Consider the following 20,079-nt stretch of genomic DNA (forward strand, 5'->3'; position numbering starts at 1 on the left):
AGCAGTAGAGCTTTTCATCTCACTGACAGTGGGGAACATGGCCAAAAGGTTGCCCCCAGAATGGAGACAGAGTTTCAGGACACTTGTCTGATCTCTGCTCTTGAAGGGACAGTCTCACCCTGATTGACACTTTTGCCTGTTATGTCCAAAGAACCAATGGAAAAGCAGGAAAATTATTCCTTCTTCATTTCTGTCTTCATTATTTAAAGTTACTCTGTCTTCACTTGTCTCTCCTCCTTTTCTCTGCTTCCTACTTAGCCCTTGAGAAATGCAATTATAATCTTTTGTCTCCCCTCCACCAGACACTCCCAACAGGGCAAGTTCATCTAACTATGTGCTCTTAGTTAGAAACTCCAGAGCAGAACCCTCTCCCACCAAGAGACTACCTTGAGACATAACAGTCCATTTACAAGCCACAATATGCCCTCTATGAAACTCTTCCACCTGGAAATTTTTTGGCTGCTTTTACAACCTAGTTGTGCCCACACAGGCACCAGCAGTAACCAGCTCAACTGCCTGGTAGATAAGGCACCAAGGCTAGTACCCAGACCCCCTACTTGCTCACTTCCTGCCCTGTATGCCACACCCCCCATTTAAAAGCCTCTGCTTTCTGCTCCAAAGGTGAAGCAGTACCCTTAAGGCAAGAAGCCTGTACTTCTTCCCCTAAGGTAGCTTTGGAATAAAAGTCACCTTCTTTATCCAAACCTAGCTCTTGTTAATTAGACTCTGCAAGTGATGAGCAACTGAACCTACATTTCAGTTATAATTCCTATGCCTGCTCTTCCTGCCCTGCCTTGGGGACACACACACACACTCTCAGGCACACACATGCACGTGCACTGAGACAGCTATGTGAATAACCAACCAGATCCCCTTGGGAAAACCGGTGCTTGGCCTGGCCTTAAATTCCAGACCCTTGGGCATCATACTCAAGACTGCGAGAAAGAGGAGGGGCTGGACCTGAAAAACTTGGAAGGGAAGGTCCAACTGTACAGATATTTTGTCAGGCATGTGATTTCAGTATAAAATTCTAGAAAAGATGAGTGACACTTCATAAGGAGAGAATATCAACAATATTTCTCATTTTATTTCTTGCTAAGACGACAGCAGGGAATTGTGAGCAGATGGATGGGCAATCCCCACCCTCGGCCAGGGAGGCCAAGGCCCCAGCACACCCGGGGAGAAGGGCTGGGGGCAGTGAATGGCTGAGGCTTCCTTGGGGAGGCTGGGCCATCTTCTTGGGTTTTACTTCCTGAGGAATGCACAGGCTTCCAGGAGGGCTGTGGGACACAACAGAGCAAGAGATTCAGAAACCGATTTCTTCTTTTTTTAAAATCAATAAACTAGTTATTTAAACCAATAAATCAAAGAGGATACTAAGAGTTTTCTCTGCCCTTCTCCCATCACTGTGAGTCAGTGCTTGCCACACTCATATTCCTGTTCCCCTACTCCTAGCGACTACGGTGTTCAAGGGAGCCAGAGTCTAGCCCTCACCAGCCAGGGTGTTTCCCTGCTCTGGCCTGAGAGACACAACCGCTCTGCACTTGTCTCTAATTGAATCGACTGTCACATCCTCAAGTTCACAAGACATTGGTGGTCCTCTAGCTTCTCCTGGAATGTGAACCTGTTTGCAATCATGCTCATCTGCAGATTCACTCATTCATTCACAGATCCTTACTGAGCACCTGATTTGTGTGAGTTGCTGTGCTAAGTGCTAGGGACTCAGCGTGGATAGACAGGCCTGCCCTCAAGAAGCACGTGGTCTATGCAGTCCTGAACTGGCTGCTCACAAGAAGAGCCCTGTAGCCATATTTCTCAGAGGGTGGTCATGACCTGCATCACAGTGACCTGAGTTGTTGGTCAATACAGAAACGGGTTTCTCAACCATGGCACTATTGACATTTGGGGCCTGATAATAACTCTCTGTTGCAGGGGGCTGGCTGTGCTTTGTTTAGTAGCATCCCTGGCCTCTATAACATATTTGGTACCAGCAGCACCCTCTACGTTGTAAGAATCAAAAATGCTTCTCAGCATTGCCCAATGTTCCCTCAGGGGAAAAATTGTCTCTCATTGAAAACCACCGATAAAGACATTCCTGGCCCTGCTCCCATGCCTGGACCAACAGCATCCCCAATGCCTCTGACTCTGGGTGAGGGACCAGGAATAGGAATCTGGATGATTGCAGTGCACAGGCAGCTGTGCACACTGAAATCCCACAATTATAACCTGGAGCCTTACAATACTCTGGGATGTCTTCTAAATATTTTTAAGGGATTAAATTAGTATCAATATATTTCCCTGGTTAAGATATGTTTTCCTACACTTGAATTTTTTTGAGATTTTGTTTTCTCAATAGTTGGCATCTGTGGTAACTGTCTAGAATCAGATTTTTTTTTTTTTTTTTTTTTTTTTTTTTTTTTTTTTTTTGAGGCAGGGTCTCTCGGTGTCACCTAGGCTGTAGTGCAGTGGTACAATTATAGCTCATTGCAGCTTCCACCTTCTGGGTTTAAGCAATCCTCCTATTTCAGCCTCTCAAGTAGCTGGGACTACAGGTGCTTGACACCACACCAGGCTAATTTTTAAAATTATTTTTGTAGAGACAAAGTTTCCCTGTGTTGGCCAGGCTGGTCTCAAACTCCTGGGCTCAAACCATCCTCCCACCTCTGTCCCACCTCTGCTTCCCAAGGCGCTGGGATGACGGGTGTGAGCCATCACAGCTGGCTGGTTTTGTCACTTCTCAATGCATATGTATATATACACTTTTCACTTTACTGAATAAAATGGATTATCAGTTTCCAAAGGTGTCATGACAGAGCAGTCACTATCAGTACTATAAAATTTATAAAAATTTATTACATACTGCTCTATTTTATTCTCTAATTCATTTACCAATGAGATTATAATTTCCTGGATTGTAAAGAGATACTATCTTTCCTTAACATTTTTACACCTGTGTTAGCTCCTAGAACGCTGTCTGGCCCTCAGACCTTGACCTTCACCAGTGGTGGTTTCTCAGGGACGCTAGCTAGGGTCTACTTACGGGAGGTTGAGCACTTTTTCAGATTAGCAATGGCTGTGACATACTGTGGTCCCAAATATTTTTCATACGTTGTTTTGCCATGGAGTCTGGCCAGACACTCAGTGTTGTCACTGAACAGAAGGTTTTTGGTTTTAGACTGGAATAAGCAAAACGTGCCCGGGCAGTCAGATCCATTTCTCCCAAATTTAGCCTGCGACAAAAGGGCAGACAGTGAGTAGTTAAGGAAAAGAGGAATTCACGGGTTAAAGGAGGCAAAGGGGTATTTCTCCCACCCAAGAACAGCCCTGAGAAAACCATGGGGCAGAAGGAGCTGAGTTCTAGAGTCATGTCACCTCCTTAGTGGAGTCCCCCACCCCATACTCCTGCTGGCAGGCCCGCCCTGGGCAGCATCCTGGCCTCACACCACTTCTGGTCCTACCTCCTACTATCTGCCATCTTTCCTTCCTTCTTAACCTGCGACCTTTTCCCATTCGACCTCTTATGGGTGACAAGGTGACAGCAGAAGGGTTCTGAGATCTGCCCTCACAAGTCAATTGCTTAGGACATTCTAATATGCAGCTCTTCTAGAGAGGCAGGCTGCTAGGAAAACCCAGGCTCGGCCACTAACCAGTTCAGTGTGCAGGCCGGTCACCCTGCCTCCCTCACACAGTTCCTGCTCTGTCCCAGGCTCCCATGTGGGAAGACTGAGACCCAAACTCCTCAGTCATGGCAGCTCTCTTACCAGCACCAGTGTGTATGCACAGTAAGGGCTCCATAAAGGCCGATTATGGTGGCCAGTCTTATTATTCCTGGGTTGTTTTCTTTAAAAGTACACAGAGAGAGACATGATGTTATATGATAAAAATAGAAGTTCTAATAAAATCCCAGATTTTAAGAAAATTTGGGGATTTTCTTCAAATCACATTTAGGTAGCCCTAAATCTATAGGGCACGTTTTGGGTTTGCTGTTTTAGAGGTCTGGCCTAGAGCATTGTTCAGTCGGCCCAGGTTCAGGAACACCACCTGAGTAAAGCACTATACCAAGGAGTGTGGGAGGAAGGCTCAGTGGTTCCCTCATTTGCCAGAAGAACAACAGAAGGGCAAAAGACAGTCTCTGAGCCAGGCAGTGAGGGCAACAAGGCCAGGGCACAGAGACTTAGCCGAAATGGAGTGAGTCCCAGAAAGCCCAGTGTCAAAAGCCTCTGTTGTTCTTGTTGACACTCCGGGCAACCCCACAGCATGAAGCCAATACAGTCACCATGAGCTTCAAGCAGAGGGACTAGAGAGGCTCGAGTGGGCTGGTGCACCTAGCTCTGTGATCTCCCCACCTAACAAGAGCCCACACAGTTAAGAAAGCACTAGAAGCCCTGTGGTCCATACCTGTTGGTCGAACAGCACCTGTTTCAGGCGTTCCACCTTATCCGTCCGAGACACCACGGCATGATTCGGGGCCATGGCGAGATGGCAGCTCCTAGCCTCAGTCACAGGCTTCCGCGTGCCATCAAGGCACAGCAGCGCAAAGTCCTGCAGCTTCAAATCCTTAGCCCATGCTTCAGTGTTCTTTCCTGGGGAGAAAAAGAAGGTGGCATCATCCACGGCTCCCCTGCTCAGCCACCAAGTCTCTTCTGGATGGGTGTGGCCATCCCATTGACCTCTCAAATGCACACACTGGGGTTGTGGTGATGTTAGGAAGAGACAATGAGCTTTGTCCTACACAAGCTGTACAAACTTCAAATATACCAAATATGAGTGCTGTGTCCATGCAGTGGAATGTTATTCAGCAATAAAAGGGAGTGAAGTTCTGGTACATGCTGCAACACTCATGAACCTTGAAGACGATGCTAAGTGAAAGAAGCCAGTCACAAAAGACCACGTAATAGGCTGGGCACAGTGGCTCATGCCTGTAATCCCAGCCCTTTGGAGGCCAAGCTGAGAGAATCACTTGAAGCTAGGAGTTCATGACCAGCCTGGGCAACACAGCAAGACCTCATCTCAAAAAAACCCCACCATATATTATATTACTCCATGTATATGAAATGTCCAGAATAGGCCAGCCTATGGAGACAGAAAGTGGATTGATGGTCCCCAGTGCTGAAGAGGGATGGGGCAATGACTGATAATATGCGCAGGGGTTTCTTTATGGGATGATGCAAGCGTTCTAGAGTTGGACTGTGATGATGGCTGCACAACTCTGTGAATGTGCTGGAGATGACTGTATTGTACACTTTGCATGGGTGGATTTTTTTAGTATATGAATTCTACCTCAATAAAGCTGTTACGAGTTCTTATTTTTTTAAAGAAGAAAACCCTCCACCTATGCCATATTTTTCAGTGAGTTCCAGAAAAAGAATAGATGGTTTACATTCAAGGAGAAATTGGTTTCTCTTCCCTTTCATATTCAAATGCTATTAGTGTGACCAGAGAAAGGAAAGGAACTTTTGTAGGTTTATCAAATATATACAGTCAATTCTAACAAAATACAGTTGTAAAGTACCAGAGAAAGTTAAAATTAAATTTGACATCAATCTGATCCCTGGAGATTACTTTAGTGAATGGCTTGTAAATTCTAAATGTAATTGTACGCATGTCTATGTTTGTGCAGATACAGGCTCATTGTTCAGGCTCCTGCTTGTCTCTCTGCCCTCTCCCTTTAAGAAAGCACTTTATTCATTCTCTTGGATTCCTGTATTTGATACTGAAATACTTTCAAATTTCCATGTCTGGTTTTAATCTCCATCCCAAGAGACACTAGAAAGGGCAAAAGCAGAAGGGAGAAGTGACTGTGACTGCAGTGATTGCTGAAGGAGGGAGGCCGAAAGTGGAGGCAGTTCTTTCTCAGGGAACAAAATAGCAAGTCACCTGCTGAGACTAGGGGGTGGGAATGCTGAAGTGGGGCTAAGGAGACAGATACAGATTGGAAGGTAGCAAATGGCTGAGGACCAGAAGAGAGAGTGATTGTTCAAACATTGACTGGAAGATTATCTCCCGTCATCTGCAACCACCTGTAATTTTGTTCCCACTAACTCCCCAGGAGTCTCCAGACCAAGGCTCACATGGGGATGAATGAAGGCCTCTACTTCCTTTTTCATAAAGGGAGCCTTCATTTGCATGTGTTCACCCAGTTTTGCAGCATCATCCACAGTTTCCAACAGGCATGCATGATCTCATGCATGAGGGCAGACAGTGTGTTTCTGTGGTTGACGAAGCCAGGGAGACATTTGCTACTGAGCATGGCTAGTATCTGTGTGTGTGTGAGTGTATGTGTGTGTGTGTGTGTGTGAGACAGAGAGTGTGTGTATGAATTTGGTTTCAAAATCCATATGACACCTGCAGATGTTATCATGTTGTCTATTGAGATAAAGAATTTTGGAGTTCTTTTAATCAAAAATCTTGAAAATGTTATAAAACCTTCCCAAAGGCAAACCTGAACACTAAGATGTGTTGTGATGCCAAAGACTCTGCTCTGAAGGAGAAAAGGAAACACTTTCACCTACCCTCAGTGTTCTGCAAGACAGTGACATCTTTCACAAATGCAACGTCTCCAGCATTCTCGGCCAGGCACCTAAAATGTTCCAGAAAATATACACATAATTACAGAAGAGAAACTAGTAGGGCTTTCATAAATATTTGTAATATGCATTCCAAAAACTGAAATACAGAAGTACACATCTAAAAGACAACTATTTCTAGGAATTTACTGTTTACAGTGGCAGATTGAGCACAGGTTTACCTGTCCTCCTTTTAAAACCCTACATAAAAGACATTACAAAAGCAAGAAAGCTAAAGATATACAATCCAGGAAACAGGCAATCTAACATGAAGACAAAGGGAAGCACCAGAATAATGGTCAACAGGACCCCCAGGACCACAGATGTGCAGGTGGCCTGCAAAGCAACCAGTCCAAACTGCAGCAGGAAGATGGACACATTCCGGAGCAGCACTTCCAAGTAAATGATGAAACTGCGATAGCACCCAGTGTGTGTGTGTGTGTGTGTGTGTGTGTGTGTGTGTGTGTGTGTGTGTGTGTTGTTAGGAGATTTACATTACTGGCAGAGAGTTTTGGGATGAAGTAGTGTTGTTTTTTTTTTTCAAGTGCAGAAAATTAAGCAAATAAGAAAAGACACCTATGAACTCCAGAGTAAACAAAAAGTTTGTACAATAAGGGAAATATAATCTGAGAATAACGCTTACACAGTCATAGGTACTGAATATGACATTAGCATGTTGGGTGCTGAAGAGTTGAGGTTTGTGGTTGTGGGGTGGAAGAGGTGCTGGGGGCAGTGTGAGAGGCTAGATCTTCTTCTATAGTACAGAGTCAGCAGAAAGTTAAAAATTAAGAACCAGCATTATAAGGATCATAGAAATAAAGGGGTAAGACACTGGTTTCAGCGTTTAATTATTTTGCTATAAATTTCCCCAGTCTAGATTCTAGATAGAATTTAAACAAAAGACAAGGAATTTTCTTCCAGTATAAATAGGAATATTAAAATATGGGTGTTTCCAGTGAACTAATACCTTGTCGCAGGTCTGAAAAAAAAGAGGAGCACACGATTCTTTCGGGCTCTTATGAAACATGTGTTCAGCATTTCTGAGTAGAATCACATTTCCGTTTGCAAATCCTTAGTCCCTTAAAGATATTTTTATACATTCACAAAACTTTTTTTTTTTTGTTTTGGGTTTTTTATGAGCCACTCAGAGTACAGCAAAAGCCACTTTTATGTCATTTCATCACTGGAACAAGGCGGTTGAATTTATATTAAAAAGTTCAAAGACACCCTCAGACACGTGACGCCATCTGGTGGTGAAATGTACTCTCGGCAAATGGAGGAAAAGGAACCCGGGAAGATCCTCTCTGCGCCCTTCACACTGGTAAATCGTGCCCCTGAGAAGCAACGTCAGGATGAACGTGGGGTGTGGTTACAAATCATGAAGTGGTTATACTTTGTGAATTCTGAAAACTTATTTTTTGGCTTATTTTTCACTTGGTTACTGGAGAATAACACTGCAATTCTGCTATCTCTTTGCCATTTCCAAGGCCAAAGTCAGAGAAAAGGGGAAACCTACAACATAATGGTGACCTAGGTGAGAAGAGAGGGGGCGGCGATGAGAAAGAGAATTCTGCCCCATAAATGGAACTGTAGAAAGCACTTAGGACACCACACTCTACCCATTGGATTTTCAGGATGAGGCTACTGAGGCCTACTGCTGTTGATCTTGTCTCAAAGCCACAGGGAGAAGCACTGTGGAGCTGAGGTGAGACAGCCCTGATGCCAGCCTCCACTCTCCGGGGCGGTGGGTGTGGTGGGGACAGCCCTCACTGGGGCCACCCATGAGCCCCCACTCTGCTGTGACAGGTCACATATGGCCCCTTAGAACTGCAATGCCAACATGCTGAGGGATGAGGTGAGGCCCCATTCTGATGGAGCTCAGTCACAGACTCACCGGAAAGCCCCATTGTAGCCGTAGTATCTCTCATTGCTGTTGGGCACGCACTTATTCTCACCCTGCTCATTGCCAATACACAGAGCACAGAGATTAGATCTCGGGTCAGCCCCAGGGGCACAGCTTTGACTGAAGTATTCATCTGGAGAGAAAGAACACAGGGAGTCAGCTCTTCCAACAAACGGCCTTTACTTAACAGCTGATGCAGGTTCGTTTCCATTCATTAGACTTCCCAAAACAGCAGTCTGGATAGAACACACTCACCATCACAAAGCGACATGTTGTCACCAACATAGGACCCAGCAGAAAAGCTTCATTCAGACTGTAGGCACTGACGGACTCCCAACTAAATCTGGAGACGACAGCTGTGGCTGCCTGGAGGGTCCCATCATCACAGTCTCTTGCTGGGGACTCAGCTCATGACCGTGATGGCCGTGTGCATCAGAGTCTGCGAGTTGCCTAGTCCAGGATCTGATTTTGTTTTCATCAGTAATGGAAACCCTGCTTTGTATCTGGGTGCCTGGCCCTTTGGTATAAAGACTAGACTTATCAAACTCCCTGGGGCTCTTATGGATATATGGGTAGCTACCGGCCAGTGAAATGTCAGCAGGAGAGTTGGGTGCCAGCTTCTTAGAAACATCCTTGAAAGACAATTGGTACATGTCTTTTGCCCTCTCTTCTCTTTTTTCATCCTGCACATGGAATGCAGAAGCAGGGACTGGATTTACAGATGCAATGTAGGCCATGAGGTAACCTTGAGCACAGAAGCCATACAAATGGCAGAGTAGCCAGATGATTAAAGCCCAGGTTCCAGACACCACATTGTCTTAATACCGGCCCTAGGCAAACCACCACTGGACTTCACTTCATACCAGCCCCTAGGCAAGCCACCTCTGGACTACATGACACAGAAATTAACTTCTGTCTTGTTTAAGCCTCTCCTATTTCAGGAGTTTTCTGTTCCTTGCAGCTGAACCTGATCTGAATTCACTCATTGTATGATTTAACCCAAGAAAGAATAAACAAAGGTGACAAGAAAGCTCTGCCCCACTGAGCAAATGTCACCCATTATCAGACTCCCACAACCCCTGCTGCTGGAAGAACCACACTATGTGTCAACCTCCGGAAAAGTTGGGGGTTCCCACCCCATCCTGGCAGTTTCCCTACAGCTCAGAGGCTACCATGGAGCTGGTGAGGAGCAGAGCCACGTGAAAGCGTGCCCCAGTCAGGATCAAAACCCATGCAGTGGAGCCCCTGCTCTATAGAGACGCCCATACAAGAGGGGTGTCTCATTAAGGATGTGCTACACACCACGCTACAGGGCCTGCAGCAGGCAGGGCATGGCTTATGCTGACTAAGATGAGTGCGGGGTGTGGTGGGGAGAGAAAACTCCAGAAGCAGGTGGAGCCAGACTCTTGAGGTCTTATTCAGGCTCCTTTGCTGTGTAGAGTAAGCAGTCAGTTTTGCTTAGTAACAGGAGTCACCTTTCATGAGGCAGGCAGACACATTTCCCCAAGCTAAGAAGCCAGAGTTTAAGAGGAATTTAGGTCTGGAGCTCCATGAGCTAAAAACCATTTCTACACCTTGGAGCCTGCATTTATTCTTAGGGTGCAGCGAAATAGGCAGATATTCCGATCTTTAATCTTGGGGTAGGGTGAGTGGGCATGGGAAGTGCTGTGCAGGGAAACCCCCAGTGCACCCACGCCTCCAGGGGGCAACCACAGGGGGAATTTCCTTATGCCAGAAGAGGCCTGCAGGCCACTATCAGCCTGCAAATCCCTTCCTTCCCTTTGCTAAGGTTCCACAGCACAATGTGCCTACCCCCCAGGGTGGCCCACCCACCGCACCTTTGGGACTCCTTACCAAATTTGCAGGAGCCCGTCTGGTTGAAGAGCAGGCCTATGGGGATGTTCCAGCCTGCAGTCCTGTCCACGGCTGTGTGGCAGGACTTCTTGCCTTTCAGAGAGTTCCACGTAAGGCCAGTGTCTGAACTCCTAACCACCGCCACAGCAAGATATCCTGGCATAACAGATGACAGAAAAACAAGTCTTAACCTCCAGGAGGCCCGGCATATGGATTCCAGTGGAGCTGTCTGCAGCCCAGGCCAAAACAGGCCACGAAGCATCACCAGGCAATGATTCCCACAAAGAACTGGCCTTTTCAGGTAGACCGAGAAAGCATAAGCTGCTGCCTTATGTTAAGACAAGATTGATCTGAGCTATGAAATAAAACAGTAAGAAAAGCTGATTCTTTTAGTTATTACAGGGGACTGTCTTCAACCAGCCACACAATGTCCCTGAGTTACAAACCAGCAACGCGTCTCTCAGTGTAAGCTTCTAAAGCAACAAACACTATAAACAACAAGAGTGACCCCAACAGTACATAAATCACCAACCACAGTGTGCATCAGGCAAGAGCACCAACATCCAGCCGAGTAACTGCTGTGTGGGTGCAGGGGCGCATTTCTCCAGGGACCGCCCTGCGGTGAGTCTGAACCAGCCCTGTACTGGTTGAACCCAACATGGTTGCCATTGTCCTCCTGAAAGAATGCATCTGACAGACACCCACCAAGGGCAAGTCTCTTCTGAAACTGAGCAAGCACCAGCTCTGATGGGCAGGGGGAGTGGTGCACAGAGCACTGGATTTGACACGAGGGACCCTGGGTCAAGACCAGGATCTACCACAGTATTACCTGTGGCTTGTGAGTGAGATCCTGGGCACTTGGGGTCTGTCAGTGCCACTGTTTCCTCATCCCCATGAAGCGGGGGAAGTAGCACTCCCTACTCCATGACCAGGACACAATGAGGGACTATATGGATGTTCTTTGCCAAGTGTGAAGGTCAATATAAACATTCACTGGAACTATTCCTCTGTGAATTATTTGCACCATTAAAATTATGGCTCGTAGAAGCCCTATAGCTTCGAGGGCTACAATTCTTTCTATTTTTTACAGTGCTTGCCACTTCCTCTTCCAGCAACAAGAACTTATCCTTGACCCTGAAAGTGGCTAATGCCAACTCACCTTCCACAGGTCTATCCACACAGTTAGGATCAGGGTCACTGCTTTGTTGGGGGTCTGGAAGAATAAAGACAAGCAAGGCATCATTATCCATTCAGATGTAGTGAGAAACCACAAACTTTTAAATCTCAGTGATGCAGAGTCAAATCCAAACAGACCGTCCCAGCAGTTCCATGCAGGAGAAATGCATCTATGTGTTCACCAAAAGACATGGCACAGAGATTCACAGCAGCACTATTCACAACAGCCACCAACTGGAAACTACTCAAATGCCCATTCACACTCAAATGACTGAATAATCACAGTAGACTCACACAGTGACGAGACTGAACAGTCTGCAACTACACGCTTAGGTGGATGAAATGCATAAAGATGAGCAAGAGAAACCAGACAAAAAAACACACACACACATGCTGTGCAACTCCTTTAACATGAAGTTTAAAACATAGACAAATTTAGACCTGCGCCCTCAGAAATCAGGAGAGAGGCTTCCCTTGTAGGAGTAAGGGGGCGGGGGACAGGAGGACACAGGGGGCTTCTGAAGCTTGCACAGTGTTTGATCCAGGCCCGAGTGTGCATGGACTGTATAGTGTGTGAAGTGTAATGAGTTGTACATTTATGTGCACTTTTCTGTTTGTATAATTCACAAAGATCTTCTGAAAAATTAAGAAGATAAAACCAATCTGTCCCTTGTTAGTTCTCAACACAATAGGCCTTTGTGGATAACAGGGCCCCTTTCCCTTCTTCTTTCCCTGATTCTCCCTTTTGAATGTATCTGTCCATCATAACGTTTCACCTGCATTCACCGAATGGGATTACTCATTGCCCCACTCCCATGACCCAGAGGGAATACACCAGAGAATGCTAACTCCACTTACTGTAGTTCTCTGCCAGGACAGGCACCAAACCACATTTGCCTGCAGTGTACACATATCCTCCGTCCAAACTCATGGCATCAGCTTCTCCTTTCTGCAAAGACAGAGCAGATCTCCAGCACCACAGGGAGGCTGCATCTCATCCTGCCTGTCTATACAGCTCTCTGAGAGAATGGTTTTCTGTCAGGTGACCAGTGAAACAGCAGAAAGAGATGGATTGTTCGAACCAAGCACCCAGAGGGAACACCATGTGCACCTCTAATTCTCTCGCAGCCCTGCCTGCTTTCTGGGCTGTCAATTCAACTGGAAAGACCAGGCACAGCTTGCACTAATCATCTGTTCTGTGAGCAAAACCTTTTTTGTGCCCCTGGCACTTTGGGGACACCCCCCTGGAGCAGTCTCGCTCACTGAGGACACAGATGGGAAGAGCTGGCTTCATCTAATCTGAACTCATTGCACTCCAAGCGCTACACAGAAGTTGTGCAACACAGAAGCTGAAGCCGTCATATTGGCCCACCACCAGAACGAACAAGTCCAGACTACAACACAGAGTCATGGACTCATCAGGAGTACGAAATGCCCTCTTTGGCCCAGTAATACTTTTTACAACTATATTAAAAATAGAGATGTGGACAAAGATCTCTACTCAAGAATGCTCACCACAGGGTTATTGATAATAGCAAAGTAAGGGACAAAGAGGAATAGGGGCATGACTAAACTGAGCCATATTCACATAAAAGATACCCTGGAAGCATGTTTAAAAACTGTTTTTGTCTGAGTGCTATGGTTCGCACCTGTAATCCGAGCACGTTGGGAGGCTGAAGCAGGAAGATTGCTTGAGCCCAGGAGTTCGAGACGAGCCTGGGCAACAAAGCGAGACTCTATAGCTGCAATAATAATAATAATAATAATGCAGGCATGGTGGCGTGTGCCTGTAGCCCCAGCTACTTGGGAGGCTAAGATGGGAGCATCACTTGAGCCCAAGAGTTCCAGTCTGCAGTGAACTGTGGTAGTACCACTGCACTCCAGCCTGGGTGACAGATCAAGAATCTGTCTCTTTAAAAAAAAAAAAAAAAATTAATATTTTCTAAGAGTAAACATTCATGTGGAAGAATGTCCATTATATGCTGTTTAGTGAAAAGGGCTTAAAAACGACATAACTGAAACACTTCATTATTGTTGTATGCATATCTGTAGAGACACAGAGAAATACTGGAATGGAGAATTAGCCAGATTTTAACCATGTCTGTCCCTCTGTGTGAGATCACAGGTGGTTTGGGGGGTTTGTTGTTGTTTTGTTTTAATATCATACCTTTCCATATTTTCCAAATTCTTTACAATAATCCTGAGTTGTTCTTGTAATCAGAGGAGTGGGAAACCCACAGTAAACTGCTTTTTGAACCTAAAACGGTGCATGCCCCTGAGCACACCTCTCCAGGTGTCCCTGCCTCATCTGGGCCCCTGTGACCTCTTTGACTGCTGACTTCACTTTAAGCAGATGCTCAGGCCCTGGGTCTTCCACAGGGCCAGCCGCCCACCCCTGGGACGGAGCCCCCTACCAGCACCAGGGCGATGCAGTCATCCGTAGTGGAGGCCGAGGAGCAGTTCACATTGCCTTTGCTCAGGGCACTCCACTGGTTACACTTGTGCAGCTCCTCCTCACCCACTGCACACCACATGACCCGCGCACGCCGGGCAGTCACCTCCTCCTCACCTGCCAGAGGGAAGACCGCAGGTTGGCCAGGCAACCTGAACCTTGCCAGGTTGTCCAACCTCCCCAGAGTCAGGGTCCTGCCCAGACCCCCCCGGGACAGGAGCTACGGTAGATGTGTGGACGTGTGGACCCATGCCCTCTCCTCCTCCACTTCTCAGCTCCAAGCCCCTTCTTCAGGCCCACAGAGCTCCCTGTGTTTCCCGTTTCTGTTCCTTTGGAGAAGTTCCCTGGATTCTAATCTATTCATTAATCTTTAGTGTCAGGAGGTGCCTATTGTGTCTGTCTCTAAGGATAAAAGCTCCATGACCCAGAGACCAGTGATAGCCCCAAGAGATGGCCTAGGGGACCTTGAGCCCAGCCCTGACTTCCCCTAATACCTGCAATCACCACCAGTAACTACAGTGTAGCCTCTGGGTTCCCCCAGACTCCCACTCCCAGCCCCCCATCAGAGGAGGAGCCATAGCTGAGTTCCCCCACCATGGTGTCCCCAACTAAGTTCAAGGCCTGGGCCTGGGAAGTGGGGGTGTTCCATCAGACCTCCGGATTCATCCAGAAGGGGTCCTGGCTCTCTTGGTTCATGTTCATGTTTCTCACTTAATAGGAGGCAAATTGATTTTTCTGCCAAGCCTGGGGAGCCTGGTGTGCACTGATCGGGTGGCCAGACTATTCTCTTAGAGACACCTGACCTAATTCACAGAAGACACCTACACCTGCATCAGACCTCCACGATGACCCCACAGTGGCTGGGAAAAGCAGTGACTGCCACAAAGTAGGGCTACCTGCTGGGAAGTAGAAGACCGCACCAGGCGGCCCTCAGGACTCTCCTGGGCTCACTCACTTTCCCTCAAGTTCTGGATGGCAGTCAAGTAGCCGGAGCCAAGGTACAGCCCAGAATCTATCCTTGGGGGGACCCTTGAAAACCCGATGGCAGAGTCCTTGAACAGCAGATCCTTCTGCCCTCTCGGGGATCCAAAGAGCTGGAACACTGGTGACTTGTCCTTTCCAAACTTCTCCTAATTAAGAAAAAATAGAATTATGGTGTCAATGGCAAATATGGAGGAAACAAAAAAGATGTTAAAAAAGAGTATCTGGAGCTTTGGAATCATTCTAACTGAGAGCAGGAGCCTCAGTTGCGACCCTCCTGCAGAGGGACTCGTGCCATCCCGGAGACCCAGCAGCTATGGCTCATTCTTTGAAGAGCTGCTGAGGTTCAAGCACCTTAGGGCCCTGAGAAGATTGCATCGACCACCCCCTGCTTCTGCTCCCATGATAAGATGCTGTCAGTCAGTGTGGCAGAGGAGTTTCATTGCTTCTGCTGTCCAGAGTACAGCCTGGGCAAGCAGCCCAATGCATTAGTGTGCTATCCTGCAGCAAGGCTACAGGACTTCTAGAGTGGCAGAAGTCAGGGAAGTAAGGAACCTTGCCCCCCGCCCCCCAAATCCAAGCAAGTGAGGAGGACTGTGGGTGAAGATACCTGTGCCTGGCGGAGAAGCTCCCAGATGGCGTCCTCCTTGCCATTCACACTTCGTGCCACAACGGCATGAGAAGGGACCCGCGCCAGGTGGCACTCCTTGAACTTGTCCACTGGCTTCCGAGTATTGTCTGGGCAGAGCAGCTCATACTCATCCCTTTCAGCCGGGTCTGACAGGTCCTCTGCAGGGAAGGGGAGGTGGGAGGGAGCCTAGATGAGCCAACTCCAGCAGTAACCACGAACTGTAGTTCTCCTTCTCCCCACAGAATTTTGAGTTTGGGGAGACATCTTGCATAACTGACAAAACTGAGGGTCAGAAAGGCAGGGATTTGCTCCAGAACACTCAGAAGGTAAAGGTAGTGCCCCAAAAGCCTCAGGGGGCAGCCGAAGTGTGATCCTCATCCTAAATCACTTAGGGAGCCCTGGGGTTCCCCTGTAGGTCAGAAAGAACGAACCAGATCCGTCTGTTTCTGCAGCATCTCTGCCTGGAAAAGTCACTTTGTAGAGACAAGCCCAGGGGGCCACCAAGGGTTACTCCCTTACCCACATCTCAGGGAAGAATAAAAATGACAAAAATGTTGATAAGGCAGGAAATAAGGCAGGAAGGTGAGTCACTTTCCAACACTGAGTATATCAAAAGAAGGGAAAGAATGGTTTTGTGAGTGAATTCAGGCAAATGTGGAATATCATACATAAATTGCTTCAGAATGTGTAAAGTGATAAAAAAAACTTGTCCGAGTCATTTTATGAGATTAGTACAACCTTGATGTCAAAATTAGAGAAAGTACAGGAGGGAAGAATTAAAGGTTTATTTTACTTACGAACATAAATGCAAAAATTATAAATAATGAATTAGCTAACTCAGTCTCACAGAGTATTTAAAAAACTAACAGATTGGGATGAAGGCTTATCAGTTTATTCTATTAACAAAAGAATGGCTGAACATCAAAAAAAAAAAAAAAAACTAAAGTAATCTGCATTTAATGGAAGAAAACCATGAGATCATCTTCATCTCAATAGATGCAGAAGGACTGCTTATGTGTTCAACATCTATTTGTGTGTGTGTATGTATTTTTTTTTCAGTCTCAGAAAAATAGTAATAGATAGAACTGGTAACCTTTTTGTTAGTTTGTTTAATTGTTTGTTTGAAGACTGAGTATCACTCTGTTGCCCAGCCTGGAATGCAGTGGTGCAATCTCAGCTCACTGCAGCCTCCATCTCCTGGAGTCAAGAGATTCTCCTGCCTCAGCCTCCCGAGTAGCTGGGATTACAAGCCCATGCCACCATGCCTAGCTAATTTTTGTATTTTTAGTAAAGATGAGGTTTCATCCTGTTGGCCAGGCTGGTCTCGAACTCCTGACCCCATGTGATCCACTCACCTCAGTCTCCCAAAGTGCTAGGATTACAAGGATGAGACACCACACCGGGCCATAAGTTATTGACTTGATAAATGCCATTAATCAAAATATCTACAGCAAAAATCTTACTAAAAGAAGAAAATTTAGACATTCACCGCAAAATCAGGAATAAGGCAAGGATGTCCACTACTATTACAATGCCAACACAATCTAGATAACTGGATCACACAATTTACAAAAGAAATGGGAGATATAAACACTGGAAGGAAAAAGACAAACTCTTATTTAAAAAGATGATATAATTATCTACAAAAAAAACAACAAAACTAATAGAAACTACTACAACTGAAAAGGGAGTTCAGAGGAGTAATAAGTTATAAGAGCAACCTACAAAAATCTGATGTTATCCTCATTAACAATAACCAAATAGAAACCAATATGGACTGTAAGATGTTACAATAGCAACTAAAACCGTTAAGTAGCTTATAATTAGCCTCCCGCAAAGACACATCAGACCCATAAAGGAAAAAGTTTAGTTCTATCAAAGAAGCTAAAAAGAGGTGTGATCAAATGGGGGAAATTTAGCATCACCATGGACTGGACAACTTAATGTTATAAATATGCTGATTTTTCATGGAACAATTTAAATTCAATACAATTCCAATCAAAATTTCCAGAAATTCAACAAAATAATTCTGAAGTTTTCGCTCAGTATATTTGAAAAGGAATAATAAAGTGAGAGGGGAGAAGGAGGTCTCTCTCATTCTCTCTCTCTTCCTCTCACTGGCTCTCTCTCTGTCTTTCTCTCTCTCTCTCTCTCTCTCTCTCTCTCTCTCTCTTCTCTCCACCAGATAGTAAGACCCATTGTAAGTGACAATATCAAAAGCAGAAAAAATGCAAATACACCAATGAAACAAAATAGCTCAGAAACTGGTCCACTCAGATATATACAAACTTGGTGTAGAACTGGCTTCACATATCAGTAGAAAAAAGATAATTTTGTATAGTTTTTATTGTAAGGAAAATTGCCTCACTGTAAAGGGGATAAAATGCAAAAGCCAAATCCATATCTGATTTTCTAGGTAAAGCACATATACATAGATGAGGAAGGGGATCTTCAAATCTTGTTGTAGGAAATAATTATGATTTGGGTGTGAAGAAGGACATCTTTGAAAGACCTCAAAGCTACAAACCAACAGGGTGAGGCTTATGGATTTGACCTTATCAATATCAAGGATTTTTGATCAACAAAGACTACCGTTGTCAGATTTTTGACTGAGAAAAGATTTTACTAAAGTTTAAAATCAGCAATGGTTTGATACCTAGATAGAAGGAACTTCTGTCCTTGAATCAAAATCATGCAGAAACAAGATGTGAAATTCAATTTAAAAAGTAGTCAAATGTCACAAAATAAGAAAGGGAAGCCCAAACTGCTAGCAAATAGGTTGAGATGATCAAACTCACCAGATGTCAGAGAAATGAAAATTAAAATCAACAACAAACTATCTATTGCATTACAACCATCATTCGGACAAAACTATGAAAGTCAAAAAATACTTCTAAGTGAAGTTGTGAGGAAATTAGAATACTTGCAGACTGTCCTTCTAGACAGCAGCCTAGCAATACTGGGTGCATGTGGGGTGTGTCTCTGGTGGCCCTGGGTGCATGTGGAGGCCTGGTTCCGGTGGCCTCTGATGAATGCAGGGTCTGTCTCTGATGGTCCTGGGTGAATGTGAGTGTTGTCTCTTTCTCTGGTGGTCCTGGGTGGATGTGGGGTGTGTCTCTGATGGTCCTGAGTGAATGTGGATATCTGTTGCTTTCTCTGGTGGTCCTTGGTGGAATACGGTAGCTCTGCCTCTGTCTCTATTGGTCTTGCATGGAATGTAGTGGGCTTATGTCCACTGGTCCTGGGTGCAGTGTGTTCAGCCTCTACATACTCATCAATTGTGCTTTAGTATAGGTCCAGGAGGGACACTGTCCAGCAGGACAGTAAGGAACACAGGTGAAGGTATCAGTCATGTGGCTACATGTGGTAGAGGAAAAGAGAGCACAACCTCTGTCCATCACTATGGTGACAGAGAAGTAAAATGTGGACTTATTCCATGGAACATTCCTCAACTGTTAGGACCCCTGAGCTAGACACGTATACAACAATACCGATAAACCTCTAAAACAAAATGCTGAGCAGAAAACCCGAGCAGCAGGGTTTCTAATGCTCGCTAAAACCTCTGTGAACTCAGAAACCAGAAACACAAACCAGCACGATATGTTCTGCACAAGCACATACGTCTTGGAGGACGCATTGCCAAGCACCTTGGCGTGGGTGTCTATGAGGGGAAGAGAAAGGCAGTGGGCACAGGGGGTTTAAAGAAACGTGACCGTTTAAAATATGAAAGCTCATAAAATCAGAGCTGTGCCCTGTAGGAATCTTGAAAATGGTCTGCCATGAACTTCGGAATCTAATTAGCTCAAAGGTCAGAGTCATGATCAGGTAAGATAAAAGGGGGCGGTACCCACAGCTCATTACCCTGCTCTTACCAAACACTGTGCTCTCTCTGATAAAAGCCACGTCTCCAGCCCCCTCCCTCAGACACCTGTGAAAAGAGAAAGCATCAGGGGTAAGCACGGGCAGCCCCTCCGCGGCCCCTCCTTGTGGAACAGCAACCCTGGCACTCAGCACCTGTGGGTTTCCACTCCCTGTGGGGCAGGGCTCTGAGGCTTTGGGGCATCCCAGCTGGGAAGGTAGGGGCTCCCTCCCGGTGGATTCTGAAGAAGGGCTCAGGTGCTGTCCAGAGGCCCCCATCTTCTGCTTTGAGGGCTAAGAGGACAAAACTTTTTTCTATATACAAGAGAGTTTTGAAGCCTCTACCCAAGAGGGTAAAGGCTTAGTATCCCTGTTCGTCTGACTCTTTCCCTCAGGACTGAGTGTGCAGGTGTGCCCTGGCCAGTGGGGAAGCGCGGAGGCCTCCCTCTGCAAAAACACCTAGCACCAGCAGACAGAATGGTAAAAGGGGGAGCTCAGCCTCTGCGTGGGGGCAGAGAGGATGGGGGCAAATCAGGCATTGCTCACTGTCCTTCAGCTGCGGAGAGAGGCCCAGGTGGGTAGAAGGACATCAGCCTGGACACTGCAGCCGTCCTGCCCAACCAGGAGCCAGGACTGCATATCTCATGACAAGATGCCT

The 20,079-nt window shown here is 46.1% G+C and overlaps 1 protein-coding gene across 1 annotated transcript in view; it reads right to left on the minus strand.

The window, feature by feature from the left end:
* Positions 1–1,054: 1,054 nt before the first annotated feature.
* The window catches only part of LTF (lactotransferrin), a 29,195-nt gene continuing 10,170 nt past the window's right edge, over positions 1,055–20,079 (minus strand). The window contains exons 6-17 of the mRNA XM_010374786.1: positions 19,436–19,491; positions 15,543–15,721; positions 14,907–15,081; positions 13,914–14,068; positions 12,358–12,448; positions 11,483–11,536; positions 10,324–10,479; positions 8,461–8,602; positions 6,513–6,580; positions 4,399–4,583; positions 3,041–3,230; positions 1,055–1,280 (exon numbers count right to left, since the gene is read on the minus strand). Coding sequence (XP_010373088.1) covers positions 1,246–1,280; positions 3,041–3,230; positions 4,399–4,583; positions 6,513–6,580; positions 8,461–8,602; positions 10,324–10,479; positions 11,483–11,536; positions 12,358–12,448; positions 13,914–14,068; positions 14,907–15,081; positions 15,543–15,721; positions 19,436–19,491 — 1,486 coding nt within the window. The 3' untranslated portion in view covers positions 1,055–1,245. The remainder of the gene's footprint in view (positions 1,281–3,040; positions 3,231–4,398; positions 4,584–6,512; positions 6,581–8,460; positions 8,603–10,323; positions 10,480–11,482; positions 11,537–12,357; positions 12,449–13,913; positions 14,069–14,906; positions 15,082–15,542; positions 15,722–19,435; positions 19,492–20,079) is intronic.

The sequence above is a fragment of the Rhinopithecus roxellana genome, chromosome 1, assembly GCF_007565055.1.
Source record: "Rhinopithecus roxellana isolate Shanxi Qingling chromosome 1, ASM756505v1, whole genome shotgun sequence".
NCBI classification, from domain to species: Eukaryota; Metazoa; Chordata; class Mammalia; order Primates; family Cercopithecidae; genus Rhinopithecus; species Rhinopithecus roxellana.